The 17,387-nt window shown below is 40.5% G+C and overlaps 1 protein-coding gene across 1 annotated transcript in view; it reads left to right on the forward strand.

Moving 5' to 3' along the window:
- Window positions 1-17,387, forward strand: part of hydin (HYDIN axonemal central pair apparatus protein) — an 888,678-nt gene that overhangs the window by 390,974 nt on the left and 480,317 nt on the right. Inside the window, exons 16-18 of the mRNA XM_060837518.1 lie at window positions 9,349-9,449; window positions 11,063-11,198; window positions 16,052-16,216. Of these exons, the coding sequence (XP_060693501.1) occupies window positions 9,349-9,449; window positions 11,063-11,198; window positions 16,052-16,216 (402 nt within the window). The remainder of the gene's footprint in view (window positions 1-9,348; window positions 9,450-11,062; window positions 11,199-16,051; window positions 16,217-17,387) is intronic.

Below are 17,387 nucleotides of genomic sequence, written 5' to 3' on the forward strand. Positions count from 1 at the left end.
CAGAGATAGCGGCTGGTCCAGCCTCTCGCGTGTTCTGTCGTCTAAGACCTCCGTGATAGACGACAGGAACGACTGGGAGGCCGCGCTGTCGGTCGGCTTCGCGTCATACAGACTGGCATAGAAGGATTTACTGATCCTCATGACGTCAGCCTGAGCTGACGTTGTCGAGCCGTCTTCTTCCTTCAGGCTGCTGAGCACAGAGCTCTCTTTGTGCACCTTCTGGAAGAAGAAACGTGAGCACGTCTCGTCCTGCTCCACCGAGCGGACCCTGGACCGGAAGATTATCTTGGAGGCCTCTGAGGCAAAGAGCGAGGCTTGCTGGCCCTTCACCTCCTTGAGGTCCTCTGTGACATCGACCCCCATCGTCTGCAGCAGGAGCAGGTTCTGCATACTTTCCTGGAGCTGGGACAGTTTTCCCCGCCTCTCTCTCGCCTCCTGAACACCTTTGAGCAGAAAACACATCCGCTGCTGCAAATCCACAGCATTCCAGCAAGACTTTCTTTATAAACACAGTCCGATCGACCAGTGTGTGCTCCTCCACCTTCTTCACAGTCACCCTGACTGTGTTGCGAATGCCCTGGCCAGGGCTGCGAATGGCTGCTGAGGCCATGTCTCCAAGATTGGCTGGTCCCTGAATTGGCGTTAGGCCGAAGCCAGCATGAAGATCCGCCAATAGCAGGTCAGCACAACCAAACGATCCTCCAACGTCCAATCACAATCACGATCCAGCGATGATCTCTCCACTAGCTCTGATGACTCGCAACTTGACACCTGTCCTGATAAGAACAGAAGGTAAAAAATGAGGTCTGCAGATGCTGGAGATCACAGCTGAAAATGTGTTGCTGGTTAAAGCACAGCAGGTTAGGCAGCATCCAAGGAACAGGAAATTCGACGTTGATGAAGGGCTTATGCCCGAAACGTCGAATTTCCTATTCCTTGGATGCTGCCTAACCTGCTGTGCTTTAACCAGCAACACATTTTCAGCTGATAAGAACAGACACTTGATCTTAGCCAAAAGGCCGAGAGGCAGAAATGCAGACATTGGAATACAGTGATATGTTGAAATGGCAGACAACTTGAAGATTGGGGTCATTTTCATGGACAGAACAATAGTTAAAAGGTCACCATTAGACTAGTGTTAATTCCAGATTTTATTCAATTCAAATTCAACTAGCTGCCATGGTAGTATTTGAACACGTCTCCAGAACATTATCCTGGTACTGAATTACTGGTCCAGTGTCATTACTACGTGAAAGGATAAGAACAGAACGTTCACAGAAACACCAATAGCTGCAAATTTCCTTTCAAGCCACACACCATCCTGACTTGGGATTACGTTGTCAATCCTTAACAGCTGCTGGAGCAAAGTCTTGGAGAGGTTGGTCAAAAATTGTTGATCTTATCAGTAATGCCCACAATAGTATGAATAGATTAAAAAATAGGAAAAGATTTGGGGTGGCAGAGAGCTTGATTACTACATCAAGAATGCGACAGAGCTAGTGGGACGTGGTGAAAGTAGAGTAGTGAGTGTTTGGATGATGAAAGAAGTAATGCTTGTGAAAACTTAGAACAGCAAGAAAACAAAGTTGGTAGGAACAAAAAGAGAGTGACAGAAGGAAGCATTAGGGACAGGCATATAAGGAGCCAAAGGCATCTCTGGTTATCACTCCGCAAGCATGTGGAAAGGTGAGCACTCTGGGCTTTAGAAATCACCATCACCACAATTACAAGAATTGTACCTTTGCAGTTGGGTTTGTTATGCAACAAATTCTCATTATCTAGTCAATTAAGTTAAACAACCTCACACTCCACCTCCAGGTCTCTCTCATGTCACATTTACTGCAATACTGCCTTGATGTCAAGGGAAGTCACCAAAATCGGCACCTCTACTTCAGTTCTTCTATTCATATTTGACTACGGCTTTAATGTGTTTGAGAGACAGGACGCCCCCACTAAACTGTACAGAACATCTATGAGCAGGTTATTGAAGAGTTAGCTCCGCTTGAATGTGAAAGTCGTACTTTCTCCCCACCCCCACCCTCCTCTACCTATCTCTCTACCCTTCAGGCTCTCGGCCTGTATTCCTGATGAAGGGCTTTTGCCAGAAACATCGATTTCCCTGCTCCACAGATGCTGCCTGAACTGCTGTGCTTTTCCAGCACCACTCTAATCTAAACATACCTGGATATTTTTCTACATTGTCAGGTAGATGCCTGTATTGTAGCTTTACTGGAACAACTTGGTTTGGGATGTTGTTTCTTCTGGATTACATTTTAATACTAATGCTGGGATGTATTGACAGCTCTTGCCCTATCCAGTGCCATAAATTATGAACTGCTTACATAATGAATTCCAACATGGTACCACCCACTTCACAAAGAGCTGTTACTGTTTTGGGGCATATCAGCAATGATGTGAGAAAATTAACTAAAAATCGTGAACTGCCTCATTCAGAACTTACTGAAATGGAACCAACTGTAAAATATCTTACACTAACAAACTACATTCATAACTGGACATTTGGGTATTTGCCTGAGTTACACCTGAGTTACACTCAGTAACCTGACCATCACTCACCACACAAGTTGAGACTCTTAACTATTTTAACACTTTATAACTGTTTCTGTCTTTTCTACAAAGAGATCCAAAGAAGCCACTTTCAGGCATATCACATGAATTATTTTTGATCTGTAAAATATACAGTCCCTAAAGTGGGACTCGTTAGGTTTTTTTTGCTGTCCAAAGTTGATGGACCGAAGGACATCTTCTATCCTGAATGGTTCATGATTCTAATCATACAAATTATAAAAAGACATTTATTTTGCTTTAATTTAGTTTGTATTAATGGCACTCCCTTTCATCTTAACCCAATATATTATAACAATCTTCCAGTGTACATTAACTAATATCCTTCAAATTTCACTCCATCTATTAAAGTAGATTTATTTCAGCCAATATGATTATGACCCCAGCAAGACCTAAAGTGAATAGCAGTATTGTGCTTTCTGGTTTGTAGCTCTCCTTGTCAATCTCATCAGGCAAAATTTTTTTAAGAGTATCACATATTGCCAACGTAATGTGTGCACCCTTACACATTCTCCCCCCCCCAACACACACCCTCCAATTTCATATCGAAAATTATGGTACATTTACAATCATGATCATAAATGGTTAAACTGTCATACATTTGTTACAGCACAGAAGACAGTCTATCACTGAGCCTTTGCCATCTCTCGAATCATCCCAATCTCTGCTCTGTCCAGTGGTCCTGCAAATTTATTTCCTTCAAGTGCCCATTTAATTTCTCTTTGAGCATCACTTTTTCCATCATCCTCATGGGCAGGTGCACATTGTAGATCTGAATTGGCAGCCTTTGGTCTGAGTGAGCATTATCCATCCCCAGCAGTAAAATGTTGGAAAATTCCTTTAAATAGAATATATAAGTCTATGACCAATTGGAACCTAAGGTCATTTGAGAGAAATACAAACATATCTAGTGATGAGTAATCTTCTTCTCAGCTCTTAATCCGTTTGTGACTTAAGTACTCTTCAGAAAACCTCCAGCTCTTATTAAAAGATATTGTGCTAATAATTTCTGAGAATTCTTTGTATTACCAGTGGTTTCTTACAGAAGAAATTTAATTTTTGAGAGCTGTCTTGTGAGGTTGGTGGCAACCTGTATCTATATACATATATTAGAAATTGGAGTTGGGTATCTCAGTAGAAAACAGGCAAACTGAATTTCAGCAATAATATTACATCTCAATAATATTACTATTCAACATATTAAAGGATATTAGTCTAAGCAAATTTTGTAGGAGTGAAATTGATCTTCAGTCATATTGCAGAACAGCAATAGTGAATCAAAGCCTGTTTTAACAGCTTTTAAGTTGAATCTATTACCATCAAAATGCTAAAATAGCTCCAGAGTAAAGGTGAGAGTCACCACTGAGCTTGATGCCTTGGTTGAGTGCTACAAGTAGTAGGAATCTGTGATTCCTGACTTTCAAAATAGAATGACTGAGTTTTTGGAAAGGCTTGCAGGGAAAATTGAATCTGCATTCTATTACAGCAGTAATAGTTTAATGCACAGTTTTCTTCATTTAAGTTTTGTTTACAAAAACAGAAATTCTGAAGAAAACTCAATAGGACTGGTGTAGAATGTTTGAAGAGATAACAAAGTTAATATTTCAGGGCTAGTGACCCTTTTTCAGAACACAGCACCCGAAATGTTAACTCTGCTTTCTCTCCACAGACACTGCCAAACCTCCTGAGTTTTTTCCGCAATTTCTATTTTGTTTCTGATTTCCAGCATCTTTTTAAAAATTATTTTACATTATTTTGTTTTGCCACCTGAACAATTACAATGCCTCCCAAAAGCAAAATAAACATTTCACTCTGTCTTTCCTCTACTGAAAACAGTTTCTCTTTTTTAACCAAAATAGTCAAGAATGCACTGACTCCATGATTATAAAGAGCTTTCATCATGCTTCTGAAGATGGAAGAATTTGAGGAGTTGGTGAAAAGATATAAACTAGGAATTTATTTTTGCATGGGAGACTAGCAACATTTTTCTACTCTGGAAAATTGTAATGTTCTATACATTTTTGGCTTTATGGAGTGGAATTAAGAAACTGTGAATTTAAATAGAGCTCCCTCTACTCTTGGTCAATGACTTAATTTTAACAAAAACGAAGAAAATTATAGCACAGGAACAGGCCCTTTGCTCTCCATGCCTGCACCGATCCAAATCCTCTATCTAAAACTGTCACCTATTTTATAAGGGTCTGTATTTCCCAATCATGTATCTGTCAAGATACATCTTAAATGATGCTACTGCGCCCACCTCTTCCACCTCTGATGGCAACGTGTTCCAGGCACCCATCACCCTCTGCATAAAAGAACTTCCCATGCTTGTGTCGCCTAAATGTATCCCCTCTCACTTTGAATTCGTGACTCCTAGTAATTGAATCCCCCACTCTGGGAAAAAGTTTCTTGCTATCCACCCTGTCTCTACCTCTCATGATTTTGTGGGCCTCAATCAGGTCCCCCCTCAACTTCCATCTTTCTAATGAATATAATCCTAATCTACTCAACCTCTGTTCATAGCTAGGGCCCTCCATACCAGACAACATCCTGATGAACCTTCTCTGCACCCTCTCCCAAGCATCCACATCCTTTTGGTAATGTGGCGCCCAGAACTGTACACAGTATTCCAGATGTGGCCGAAACAAAGCTGTTACAACTGTAACATGACCTGCCAACTCTTGTACTCAATATCCCATCTGATGAAGGAAAGCATGCCGTATGCCTTCTTGACCATTCTATTGACCTGCATTGCCACCTTCAGGGAATAATGGATGTCAACACCCAGGTTTTCCCCAGGACTTTTCCATTTACTTATAGTTCGTTTTTGAATTGGATCTTCCAAAATACATCACCTTGCATTTGCCCGGATTGAACCCCACCTGCCATTTCTTTGTCCAACTCACTAATCTATCTATATTCTGCTGTATTCTCTGACAGTCCCGTTCACTACCTGCTACTCCACCAATCTTAGTGTCATCTGCAAACTTGCTAATCAGACCACCCAAACCTTCCTCCAAATCATTTATGTATATCACAAACAACAGTGATCCCTATGGTTCGATTCCAGCCTCGGGTGCCTCTGTGTGGAGTTTGCACATTCTCCCCCTATCTGCGTGGGTTTCCTCTGGGTGCTCCTACGGTTCAAAGATGTGCAGGTCAGGTGAATTGGCCAAGCTAAATTGCCCATAGAGTTCAGGGATGTGTAGGTTAGGTGCATTAGTCAGGGGAAATTTAGAATAATGAGTCTGGGTGGGATACTTGTAGTGGCACGGTGGCTCAGTGGTTAGCACTGCTGCCTCACAGCACCAGGGTCCCAGGTTCAATTCCAGTCTTGGGCAACTGTCTATGTGGAGTTTGTACCTTCTCCCTGTGTCCCTGTGGATTTCCTCCCACAGTCGGACGATATGCAGGTCAGGTGCATTGGCAATGCTAAATTGTCCCTGTGTTAGGTGCATTAGTCACACTGTAGGGGATCTAAACTAAAAAAAACTTTCCAGCTCGGTGAACATACCCATAACCACGACAACTGGGGCCCTAGCTACAAACCTTTACACAAACCTCGAACAAGTTTTACTACCTGAGCCACCCTATATTTACACATGAACAGTCTTTGACTTTAGTACTGTCTCTTCAGAGTCAACTCTGAGTGTCTGTATCCCTAACACTCTCCTTTTCATTGTCAGCTAGAGCCCCCTGATTGGACCACATTAACAGCCCTATTCTGAGACCTCATATTCTCTGACGTCCAGTTGGTTGACCTCATTACAATCACTGCATCATGTACTTCGTAATCCCATCAATCTCATTCATAATAATGCATTCTAAAATCTTCCAACAACCAAGGTCAGGTTAATCGGTCTCTTATGTCCTGTTTTTTCCTTTACCCCCTTTTAAACAGGTGTGTTACATTCGCCATTTTCCAATCCTCTGGGATCCTCTTTGACTCCAGTGCTTCCTGAAAGATCACAACCAATATATCCCCAATCTCTTAATTTATCTCCTTCATAACTCTGTGGTATAGTCTTTCTGGTCTGGGTGATTTATCCATCTTCAGATCTTTCAGATCCCCCAAAATGTCTCCTTGGTGATGGCCACTATGCTCATCTCTGTCCCCTGACTCACTTGAAGTTCTCGTACAACACTGGTGTCTTTCATTGTGAAAACTAATGCAAAGTACTATTCAGTACCTCTTCCATTTCTTTGTTCCCCATTACTACTTCTCCAGCCTCATTTTCCAATGGTCTAATGTCCACATTCGCGCCTCTCTTACCTCAATATGTTAAAAACACCTTGCAATTTCATTTTATATTACTAGCTAGCATACCTTCATATTTGCTTTTTTTAAGTTATTCTCTGCTTACCTTTACATAATTGTAAAATATTACATCAGATTCAAGCTTCTCCCTTCTCAAACTGCAGGGTGAATTCTATCTTATTATGGTCACTGGTCACTTCGGAGTTCCATCACTTTCCGCTCCCTAATCAAGTCTTTCTCATTACACATCACTAAATCCACAATTGCCTGTTCTCTAGTGGGCTTTATCACAAGCTGCTCCAAAAAAACATTTTGTAAACATGAATTTATTTTCTTGAGATCTTCCCCACATCCTGACTACTACGAGGGAGGCCTGTGCCTAACTCCATTACGGTCTTTTTGCCTTTGCGATTCCTGTGCACCTTCTGGCTCTATATCACTTCTTGCTATCGATTTAATTTAATTTCTTACTAACAAGGCAACCCTGCCCCCTCTGCCTGTCCTGGTATGTGTCTCCCAGTCCTGATCCCCTTGCAGCCACATCTCTGTTATACCCACAACATTGTACCCATAAATTTAAATCTGCTCTACAAGCTCATATAATTTGATTTGTATATTGCATTCTTTTAAGCCCATCTTTAACTTTTCTCCATAATTTTTAATGCAACTGAACCTACCCTCCCGATATTTAGTTTAAAGTCATATCCACAGTCCTAGTCATGTGATTTGCAAGGACTCTGGTCCCAGCATGATTCAGGTGGAGCATGTTTCATCTGAACAGCTCCGTCTTATCCCTGTATTATTGCCAATTTCCCATGAATTGTTGTTAGAAAAATGACGAGGTCCTTCAGATTGCCCGATTTTCAGATATATACATACACTGTATGTGCTCTAAGATGATAGATGCAAGATCATTAACAAAGTGATGGAAGGAATCATCAGCAGTGCTATCAAACAGCACTTTTAAAGAAATAACCGAATTCTGATTTGGTTCAGTTTTGGTTCTGCCACACCATTCAGTTCCTGACCTCATTAATTCCTTGGTCCAAACATAAACAAAAGAACTGAATTCGAGATGTGAGTTGAGACTTCCTGCTCATTACATTAAGGCTGCATTTGACTGAGTGTGGCATTAAATTATCCTTGCAAAAATGAAGTTGCTGGGAATCAGCACAAAACTTTCCTTTGTTTGGGGTCATTCTCAAAACAAAGGAAATTGGCTGTGATTGTTAGGAGTCTATCATCCCACTGCCAAGGACATCTCTGCAAGAGTTCCTCAGGGTGAATTCTAGGCCCACACATGTTCAGCTATCTCATCATTGGCTTCCTGTCCATGATAAGGTCAGAAATGGAGGTGTTTGCTGATGATTGCACAATGTTCAGCACCATTCATGAAACCTCAAAAACTGATGCCATCCTTGTCCAAATGCAGCAAGATGTGAACACTATCTAAGCTTGGGCTGAAAAGGAACAAGTAATGTTTGCATCACACAAGAGCCAGACATTTGCCATCTCCAGCAAAAGAAAATTAATATTGCCCTTGATGTTCAATGGTATTACTATTTCCGAATCCCTACTATCAACATCCTGGTAGATTACAGTCAATCAGAAACTGAACTGGGCCAGCTATGAAATTATCAAGTCAGATGCTCCGAATTCTACAATGAGTAACTCACTTCCTTTTCCTGAATGCCTGCCCACCATCTTCAAGGTCCAAGTCAGTAGTGTAATGGAAAATTGACCACTTTCCTGGATGTATGGAACTCCAACAAAAATTCTAGAAGATCAAGAACATCCAGGACACAGCATCCCTTTTGATTGGCACCACATCCAACTTTAACATCCAGTCCCTTCCCCACTGATGAATAGTCGTAGCAATGTGTACCATCTCACCATGCCTCTTTTAGCAGCCCCTTCCGAATCCACATCTTTTATTTCCGGGAAGGCTAAAGCGGATCGGTGGAAACTCCATCACTTGCAAGATCCCTTTAAGTAACACTGCCATCGTAACTTGAAAATATCTTGCTGTTCCTTTACTGTCACTAAGTCAAAATCGTGGAACTCCCTAATAGCACCTGGGTCCCTATCAACATCCTGACTGAAGTAGTCCAAGAATACAGTTCAGCATCACCTTCCCAAGAGCAATTAAGTATGGACAATAAATGTTGGCCTCAATAAGAAAGACCATATCCTCTGAAGCTCCACCATCATATCAATTAAATTCTGTCCATGGGGAAAGCCTGTCATGCGTGATGGAGCAAGTTGAGTGGGATGGTAAATTTACAGCTTAATTACCATTGCCTGTCTTGTCCTAGTGCTTAGGTTGAATTATCTCCACTCCGCTTTGAATTCTAATCTACTTCTACGTGTAGTTTGTTCTGTGGTATTTTATAATGCATTATGCCAAAGTTCTTCCATAGCCAAGCCAAGACTATTAATCTCCATTGCACCCTGCAGAGGGACAGGAATCATAAATTCTCATTCATTTCTCTTTTTTTCCCTAGGTATCATTTTGCCCCAACACTGTAAAAAAATATGACATGCCCCTCATTGTCGAGGTGGAGAATGTTGGCCTGGAAGTTCTTGCAATCCCCATCCTGGCACGGTAATTTCTCTTTTCTTTCATCATATGTACCCTGTATATGGATAAAGTGGGCTGCAGATGTAAAGTACATGACATGCAGAAAGCAAATAATTATTCTTCTCAGCATGATACATTGCAAAGACCACTGGTGTGTTATTTTCCTTGATGATGACTGCTGGAATTTTGCAGTATTTGCCACCTATATCATATGGTACTGAGGGTTGTTTGAGGTATTTCACTACCTCCAATCTGCTTTGTCTTTGCTACGTCTTGGACCTATTTAATTCTTAGCGATGGAGGATGTATTGCCATAGCCTCTTCAGAAGAGACCCAGCCATAGTCTCTACAGAAGAGACCAGGAAGGTCAGGCATAATTACTAGCACCTTGGGAGATGGAGTAGATATGCTCCCTTCAGAAACTGGAGTTTCTCCTTGTTTCCACCAAAATTGGGTAAGACCTCAGTAGAATGAATGGCGTCAATGTAACATGAACATTAACTCCTACACAACCATCACCTAATGCAACATCCTATGCAGTAGTTAGAACAAGGGCCTGGAAATGAAAAACAGTCTCAATCTCATTGAAAATAAAAATGGGGCTGATTTTATTTCAGACTGTTAATCCATAGTGCCAATTTTACACCTTTGAGTTGAAATGTTTTCCAATGTGTCCGGTGATATATAGCAAACAACTATATTCTATCACAAGCAACAACAGAAATTGGTGGAGAGACTCAGCAGGTCTGACAGCATCAGGGGAGCGAAAGCAGAATTAATGTTTCTGGTTCAGTGACCTTCAGAACTATATTCCGTCCCCAGATACCAGTGGATTCCAGGCACATTATGTGCAGCAGGATCAAAGGAAGAGAATGTAGTTGTTCTTAATGCTGCCTTTGTGATCAGGAATAGGGATATTGCGGAGATTGTTGCAGCAAGTGAATCAAGTCAGGCTCTGAATTTCAGTGAGGTTATTTTGAAGTTACCTATTCTGAAAAGTTTTGGAAATAAATGTTTTGAATTTAAACTCAGCATGCAATTAACAGCAGGATCAGAGGGACCTGGAAGAAGGGGGCAGAAAGAGTCAGTAAAAATCTGGGAATAGCTCAGAATGAAATTTTCCTGATTCTGAAAAGTTGTTCTGGAAGATGTGCCAACATGTTTTTTGCACTGATCAATAACGCTTTGTATTTGAACAAGATGGTTGACATAACAGACTACGTATAGTAATACAGTGGTGGTACATTATGGAAAATTAGGTTTGTTTTGGCAGTGTAGGAGTTCAGGTGGAAATGTGGAGATAACCTTGCTACAGGGGAAAATGTATTCTCAGCATTTATAGAAATGGAATAAGATTAGGTGCAATTTTGGGGTTTGCTGTGGTTTGTTTATCTCTTGACATTCATTTGGTTGTGATAGACATGTAATTGAATGTTTTATTTAAGGCAGCACAGTTCTTTGTGCAGTAGTCCCTTTAGACAAAGCAGACCATATGTCTCTAATTGTCACTGTAGATTACTGCTAATCTTTTTTGCTTCACCATGTAATTAGCAGATGGTAAAGCTTACATATTACTGTAGGTATCACACAATGACTGACTAACTTGTTACCAGCTTTTAACAATTTCTGTTTGACAGATGCATTGTTCCCAATGTGGAGGTGGTTAACCAACAGATTGACCTTGGACGCTGCTTTCTCAAGCACCCTTATGAATGCATGATAAAACTTCAGAATACCAATGATCTTCCAGCATGTTATGGGGTAATTCCACAGGTTAGTCCGAATTGGAATGAATAGTTACTGGTTTGAGTATGTCAGAAAGGTTTTTTTTTAAATCAAGAAAAGTGGCTATTATTGGATAGATGACCAATTGCAATAATGTGCAAAGATTCACTAGTTCACAGGATGACAGGTGGCACTTTCATTCTCTCCAGTGGCTGCCTTCAGAGTGCACTCTGCCTGAGTGAACTCAACTCAGGGAGACACTGGATGAAGATCCAAAACTAGTCTGCAAGTCTTAACTGTTGCTGTCACTCTTTTCACATGGTCAACCATAGTACTGAATGTGGAATTTCAGAAGGTCCCATTTAGGAGGATCCTAAGCAAAATTAAAGCATGCATGCTACAACGTAATCAGTCAAATACAGACTTGATGTCAAGAACATCATTCTCACCTCACCTTTGGATGTTAGGTCTTTTGTTTTCTTTTGAATAAGGCTGTAATGAAGTCAGGAGTTGAGTTGCCCTGCAGAACTCAAACTGAATGTCAATGAGCAGGTTGTTGTTAAGCAAGTTGATCACACCATCCATCATTTTACTGAACATTGAGAGTAGACTGATGGGACTGTAATTGGTTGGGTTGAATTTGTCCTGCTTATTGTGCACAGGACATACCTTGGCAATTTTCTGCATGGTCTGGTGGATACCGGTGTTGTAACTATCCTGGAACAGCTTGGGTAGGCTGGAAGCAAATTCTGGAGCACAAGTTTTCAGCATTATTACTGGAATGTTGTCAGGGTCCACTGCCTTTGCTGTATTCATTGTCTCCACACTGATAGCATGTGGAGTGAATCAAATTGGAATCTTGCTGGCAGCAAAGCGATGTTGTATATTTCATATAATTAAGTGCCTCCTCCATTGTCCTTGTTCTCTGCGTCCGGAAGCTTCCAGAATCCATCAAATATTTTTTGCATCCAGTTTCTGATGACTTTGCAACATCACGAGAAGTTTTTAAACAGTGAGAGATTGAGGGTTATGACTGTAATTTCTGAGGAACGGAACGGAATTTAACTTTAATGGAGAAAATTGCGAAGTTAATGATGCATAGTATGAGGGCAATTTGATTTGGGCTGGGAGTGCAGATATTCAGAGTATGCTCCTGAATATTAAACAGTAGGTGGTATGGTGGAGTTTGCGTAGTTCTGTATGAGGTCCCAGTTTCACTGAAGGGCATGGGCCTTGACAAGGGTCCGGTTTTGGCAGGTTTGAGTCACCAAGCCAGAATTCAGGCCCCATTAAATAACTAGCTGAGAAATGAAACTGGCAGACACGTGTAAGATAGGTGACCTATTAGCTAGAGAATGGTGCACGGAATTGAGATGCTGCATTTTCCATAAAAAAAATGAAAATGAAAGTACTACTCATCAAAGAAAGGATTTCATAAATGAAACCTAATGCCGATATCTCTGAAAGAAAAAAAATTGCAAAATTTGACAAGCAGCACGAATAATAAAAAACTGTAATCGAAACCAGAAAGACGAACCACTCTGATTAAGTTTTCAGATTGGTATCTAAGTATGCATGAGCAGTCTCTGCTCTAGCTGTTGATTGCTTTCCTACCAATCAATAGTTCTAAACTAAGAATAGAAGCTAAAGGAATTTTGTTCATAAAAACCAATCAGAATTTGAAGCTAAAGCCAGTCTGGTTCAAGGACTTAGATGGGCAAACGTCGAGCAGCGCTGACATCAATTCATTTGTTTAAATATTGCATAAACATGAGAATATGATTTGCAGTTAATGTGAGACAGTATGATTTTGAGTTTGCTGTTTGTGACTGTCTGAAATGCAGATTCATCCTCAGCATTATCATTTTTCTAAAGTGTCACTGCCCATTTATTCCCACAGTTCAATTCATGCTTAAAATATTGCTGTGATTTTTGTTTTGTCCTCACAAATCAATGTTTCATTTATTCAGGGATGCATATTCAACTTAAAAACTATATATGAAAATTAATGCACATCCCCAAAGCTGCCAGTAATGAACTGTGTGTAATAAGTTGCCAGTAATGAGCTCCCAGTTGTGCACACTGTGGCAGAGATGCCACTGAGTAGTCCCAGGCGTAGATGCTTTAAAGTGGCTCTGATGATAAAATACTAATGATTTTTTGTAAAGCTAAGTAGAATTCTGTAAAATTAATCCTCACCAAATGCATTGAGCAGGTTGAAAATTAAACTCTTGGATTTTGGACACTGGTGTTTTCAACAAATTTGTGAATCCTTTGTGCTTAATAGTCTGCTGCAGTGGAGATGTTATGGGGATGGGTCTTTGCTGTGAGCCAGAACCTGTCTTTATTTTGATGTACAGTAAGATCATTTGCACAAGCTTTCTGTTTTAGGTCTTCTGTAGCAATCTAAGATCCTAACTATAGGAGCAGAGTTAAGGCATGTGGACAATTGGGTCTGCTCCATCATTCGATCATGGCTGATATGTTTTCCATTCTCCTGGATTCTCCCTGTAATTCTTGATCCCCTTACTAATCAAGAACCCATGTATCTCTATCTTATATACACTCACTGGCTTGGCCTCCACAACTTTCTGTAGCAATGAGTTCTACAGATTCACCACCATCTGGCTGAAGAATTTCCTGCTCCTCTCAGTTCTGAAGGGTCATCCCTTCACACTTAGGCTGTTCACATGAGTCCTCATCTCTTATATTAGTGGAAACATCTTCTCTCCGGCCACTATATCCAAGCCTCCCAGTATTCTATAAATTAAACTCTGATGAGTACAGTCTTAGAGTTCTCAATCGCTTCTCATGGCAAGCTCTTCATTTCCAGGATCATTCTTGTCAACCTCCTCGACGTTTGCCCATCTACCCCACCCCGAGGCCAGTGCATCCTTCCTGAGGAACAAGACCCAAAACTGCTCATACTATTCCAAATGCAGTCTGACCAAACATTATATAGCCTCAGCAGTACATTTCTGCTCTTATATTCTGGCCCTTTTGAAATGAATGGTAGCATTGTATTTGCCTTCCTAACTGCCAACTGAGCCTGCATGTTAATCTTAAGAGAATTCTGAGTGAGGACCCTTTGTGCTTCAGCCTTTCCCCATTTAGAATATAGTTTACACCTCTATTCTTCCTAGCAAAGTGAATAACTCCACACCCCCACCCATCTTCCTGTGTTTTCAATAGAACATGCATCCTTGGATATTTAGTTCCCAGCCCTAATTCCCAAGCAACCACAGTTCTATGATTCCCACAACATTGTGTCCATAAATTTCAAACTGCAATACAAGATCATTCACCGTTTTTTGAATATTGCGTACAATATCTTCAGTCTTGCATTGACTGTCCCCCTTCTCATAGTTGTCCCCTTAACTGCTGTGCCTGAAGTTAGACTCCTGGCTTTTCCATACTCTCTGTCCGATTACGTGTTCTGGAAACTTTAATAATCTCTTCTGAGCCCTCTCCGCCTTTCCCTTTCTCTATAATTTTCCCTGAAACCACCCCCCCCCCCCACTATTTGGTTTAAAGCTTTATCCACAGTTGTGTAATTCACCAGGATTCTGTCCCAGCATGATTCAGGTGGAGCCTGTTCCATTAGAACAGCTCCCCCCTTCCCCATTACTGTGCCAATGTCTCATGAATTCAGATCCATTTCTCCCACACCAATCTTTGAGCCATGTGCTTACCTTTTTAATCTTGTTGACCCTGTGCCAATTAGCTCATGGTTTGGATAGTAATCTGGTCGTAATACCTTTCTGATTTAGCTTGTCAATTTAGCCCTAGTCCCTCAGCAGAACCTCTTTTCTCTTTCTACCTGTATCTTTAGTACCTATGTGGGCCATGGTAACTGGATCTTCCTCCCCACTCCAGGTTTCTCTGCAGCCCAGATGAGATATCCTGAATCTGGGCACCAGGCAAGCAACACAGCCTTTGGGACGCTTGGTTCTATCCACAGAGAAAACTGTCTATTCTCCTGACTACATTATCCCCGATTACAACAATAATAGTATTGTAGTTTGTATAAAAGGTTATGTTTGAAAATGAAACAGAATTTACCTGTTTCAGAAATTGTTTTAGAACAACTTTGTGTTTATACATATGTGTCCCACAAGGATAAGGTTGTACATTGGGCCTTTTGGTTTTGGAACCTCGACTTACAAATTAACATCAGACTAATGGAATGAAATTCTCCTGAATGAGCTAACTGTACAGAATTGTTTTGGACAAACTCAATCCAATTCTTACAAAGCATGCATAAAAGTGGTGAGAATTGATAGTCTTACTCCGAAAGACCACTCTTAGGAGTACCTGCACAGTATCTGAATGTTTTTCATACTCAGCACTGAGAATCTTCAACAGGCTGAACAAAAGGTTTAATAGAGAGTAGATTCATTCAGTCCCAGAAGGAAAAGCCAATAGAACTTTCAATGAATGATGCAATTGTTCCAACTTGTCTTGTATACTGTACTTCAAAATTGAGCTCAAGACCAATGTATGCATTTATTTCCAAGTGTTACTGTTTTTATTTACAGTTTATTCTCCTCCAGAGTGTGAGATGCTGCTTAGCTTTGTGGCATGTTTTTAAAAAGAAGTAATTCATGAGATGCGGGCATTCATGTGAAGTGCTGTTAGGGAGAATGTTCTTGGATTTTGACCAGAGACAGTGAAAGAACTGCAAGTGTACAAGCCTAAATTAAGATGCCTGTGCTTTGTGCAGACCTTGGCATTCCCATGCACTTGTTGCCATTATGAGATGGAGACTACAGGTTTTGGGATGCTGCTGAGGTAGCCTTGCAAGTACATCTTGTGTCTCTCATCACTCCTCATTAATTTATTGGATGTTATTGGTATATATGTTTAACTCCAACCTTTCTTGTGTTTGCTGCTTCTCTCAGGGTTTGGACAATCAACAAGGCATACTTTATTCCAGTCCAGAGCCTTATGGAATTATTGAGGCCTGTTCCATTGTGGAGATCCCTTTAGTAGTGGAGCCGCAACAACTTGGAGAACTGAATACAGAAGTATACATTGCCTTATTTGGAAAAAGTCAATTTCCTCTTGTGAGTTTTTCTATAAATGGCAAATTTGAGTGTACTGAATTTGAATGAAAATTTGTTCTGTTGCTCTGTAGATTCTCACTATATAGCAACTGTATTGGTGTACGGACAGGATCAGTCACATTGACATAGCCATGTACTGTGCGATAGCAGCATATGACTTTGCCAATGTTTTCAACTTGTATATCGAGCAAAAGTACTGGATTTACAATTAAGAAAACAGGTTAGAAAGCCAGGTTGGTTTGGAGTAAGGCAAGCATTTGAATTCACATTTCTTTGGTAAATGTTCAATAACTTAATCCTGTCCCCCATGATATTGCTATCTAACACCTTCCTCTGTATCTGCTGCTCTAAATTTACATAATCTTTCTTTTCCTTCTTCCTCTTGTGAGGATGCTGACACTTGCTGAGCTACAGCTTTACTTCTGATGGCTCAGCTGAATGAGTATTATGTTGAACTTATTCAACAAGTACTGGCAGTCTTTTACTCACCCACTTGCTGTGATTAAATGCCATGTACAGGCTGAGATCAAAGAGAGATAGCATTAAACCTGTGGCTGTTTGTTGATCATTGCTACAACACTTGGTGTATTCATCCACTAAGACAATTGGAGAGCTCAATAAATTAGTGCAAATTTAAAGTAATGTTATAGAAAAAGGCTGCAGGTCTCTCATATAATGTTGTAAAGTATTGAATTATTACTTTTTTCCTCCCATGGAACTCTAATATAAATTCAATTGTAGCTTGCAGGACAAAATGCTAAGATTGCTGAAAATAAACGCATACAGGATCCAAGACCTTATATAGGCCATACAGCAGAAGTAAAGAAATTATACCGTACCTTTATAACTCACTGGTTAGGCCTCAGCTGGAGTACCGTGCTCAATTTTGGACACTGCATTTTAAGAATGAGGGACTTTAGTTGTGTGGAAAGACAGGAGAATCTTGTTATTTTCACCAGTGCAGAAGGTGTTGAGGGAGGTTTACTAGAAATGTTCAAAATTATAACTGGCTTGAATGAATAAAATAAAGTGATATTGTTTCCAGAAATGTCAGTAACTAGAGAAAGCACTCTACAGATAATTAGCAAAAGAACAAGAGGGAAATTAATGGAAATAATTTTTATTGTGAGTTGTCATAATCTGGTCCTAAAGGTATAGATCCAATTAGTGC

This window comes from Hemiscyllium ocellatum, chromosome 17, assembly GCF_020745735.1.
Source record: "Hemiscyllium ocellatum isolate sHemOce1 chromosome 17, sHemOce1.pat.X.cur, whole genome shotgun sequence".
NCBI lineage: Eukaryota > Metazoa > Chordata > Chondrichthyes > Orectolobiformes > Hemiscylliidae > Hemiscyllium > Hemiscyllium ocellatum.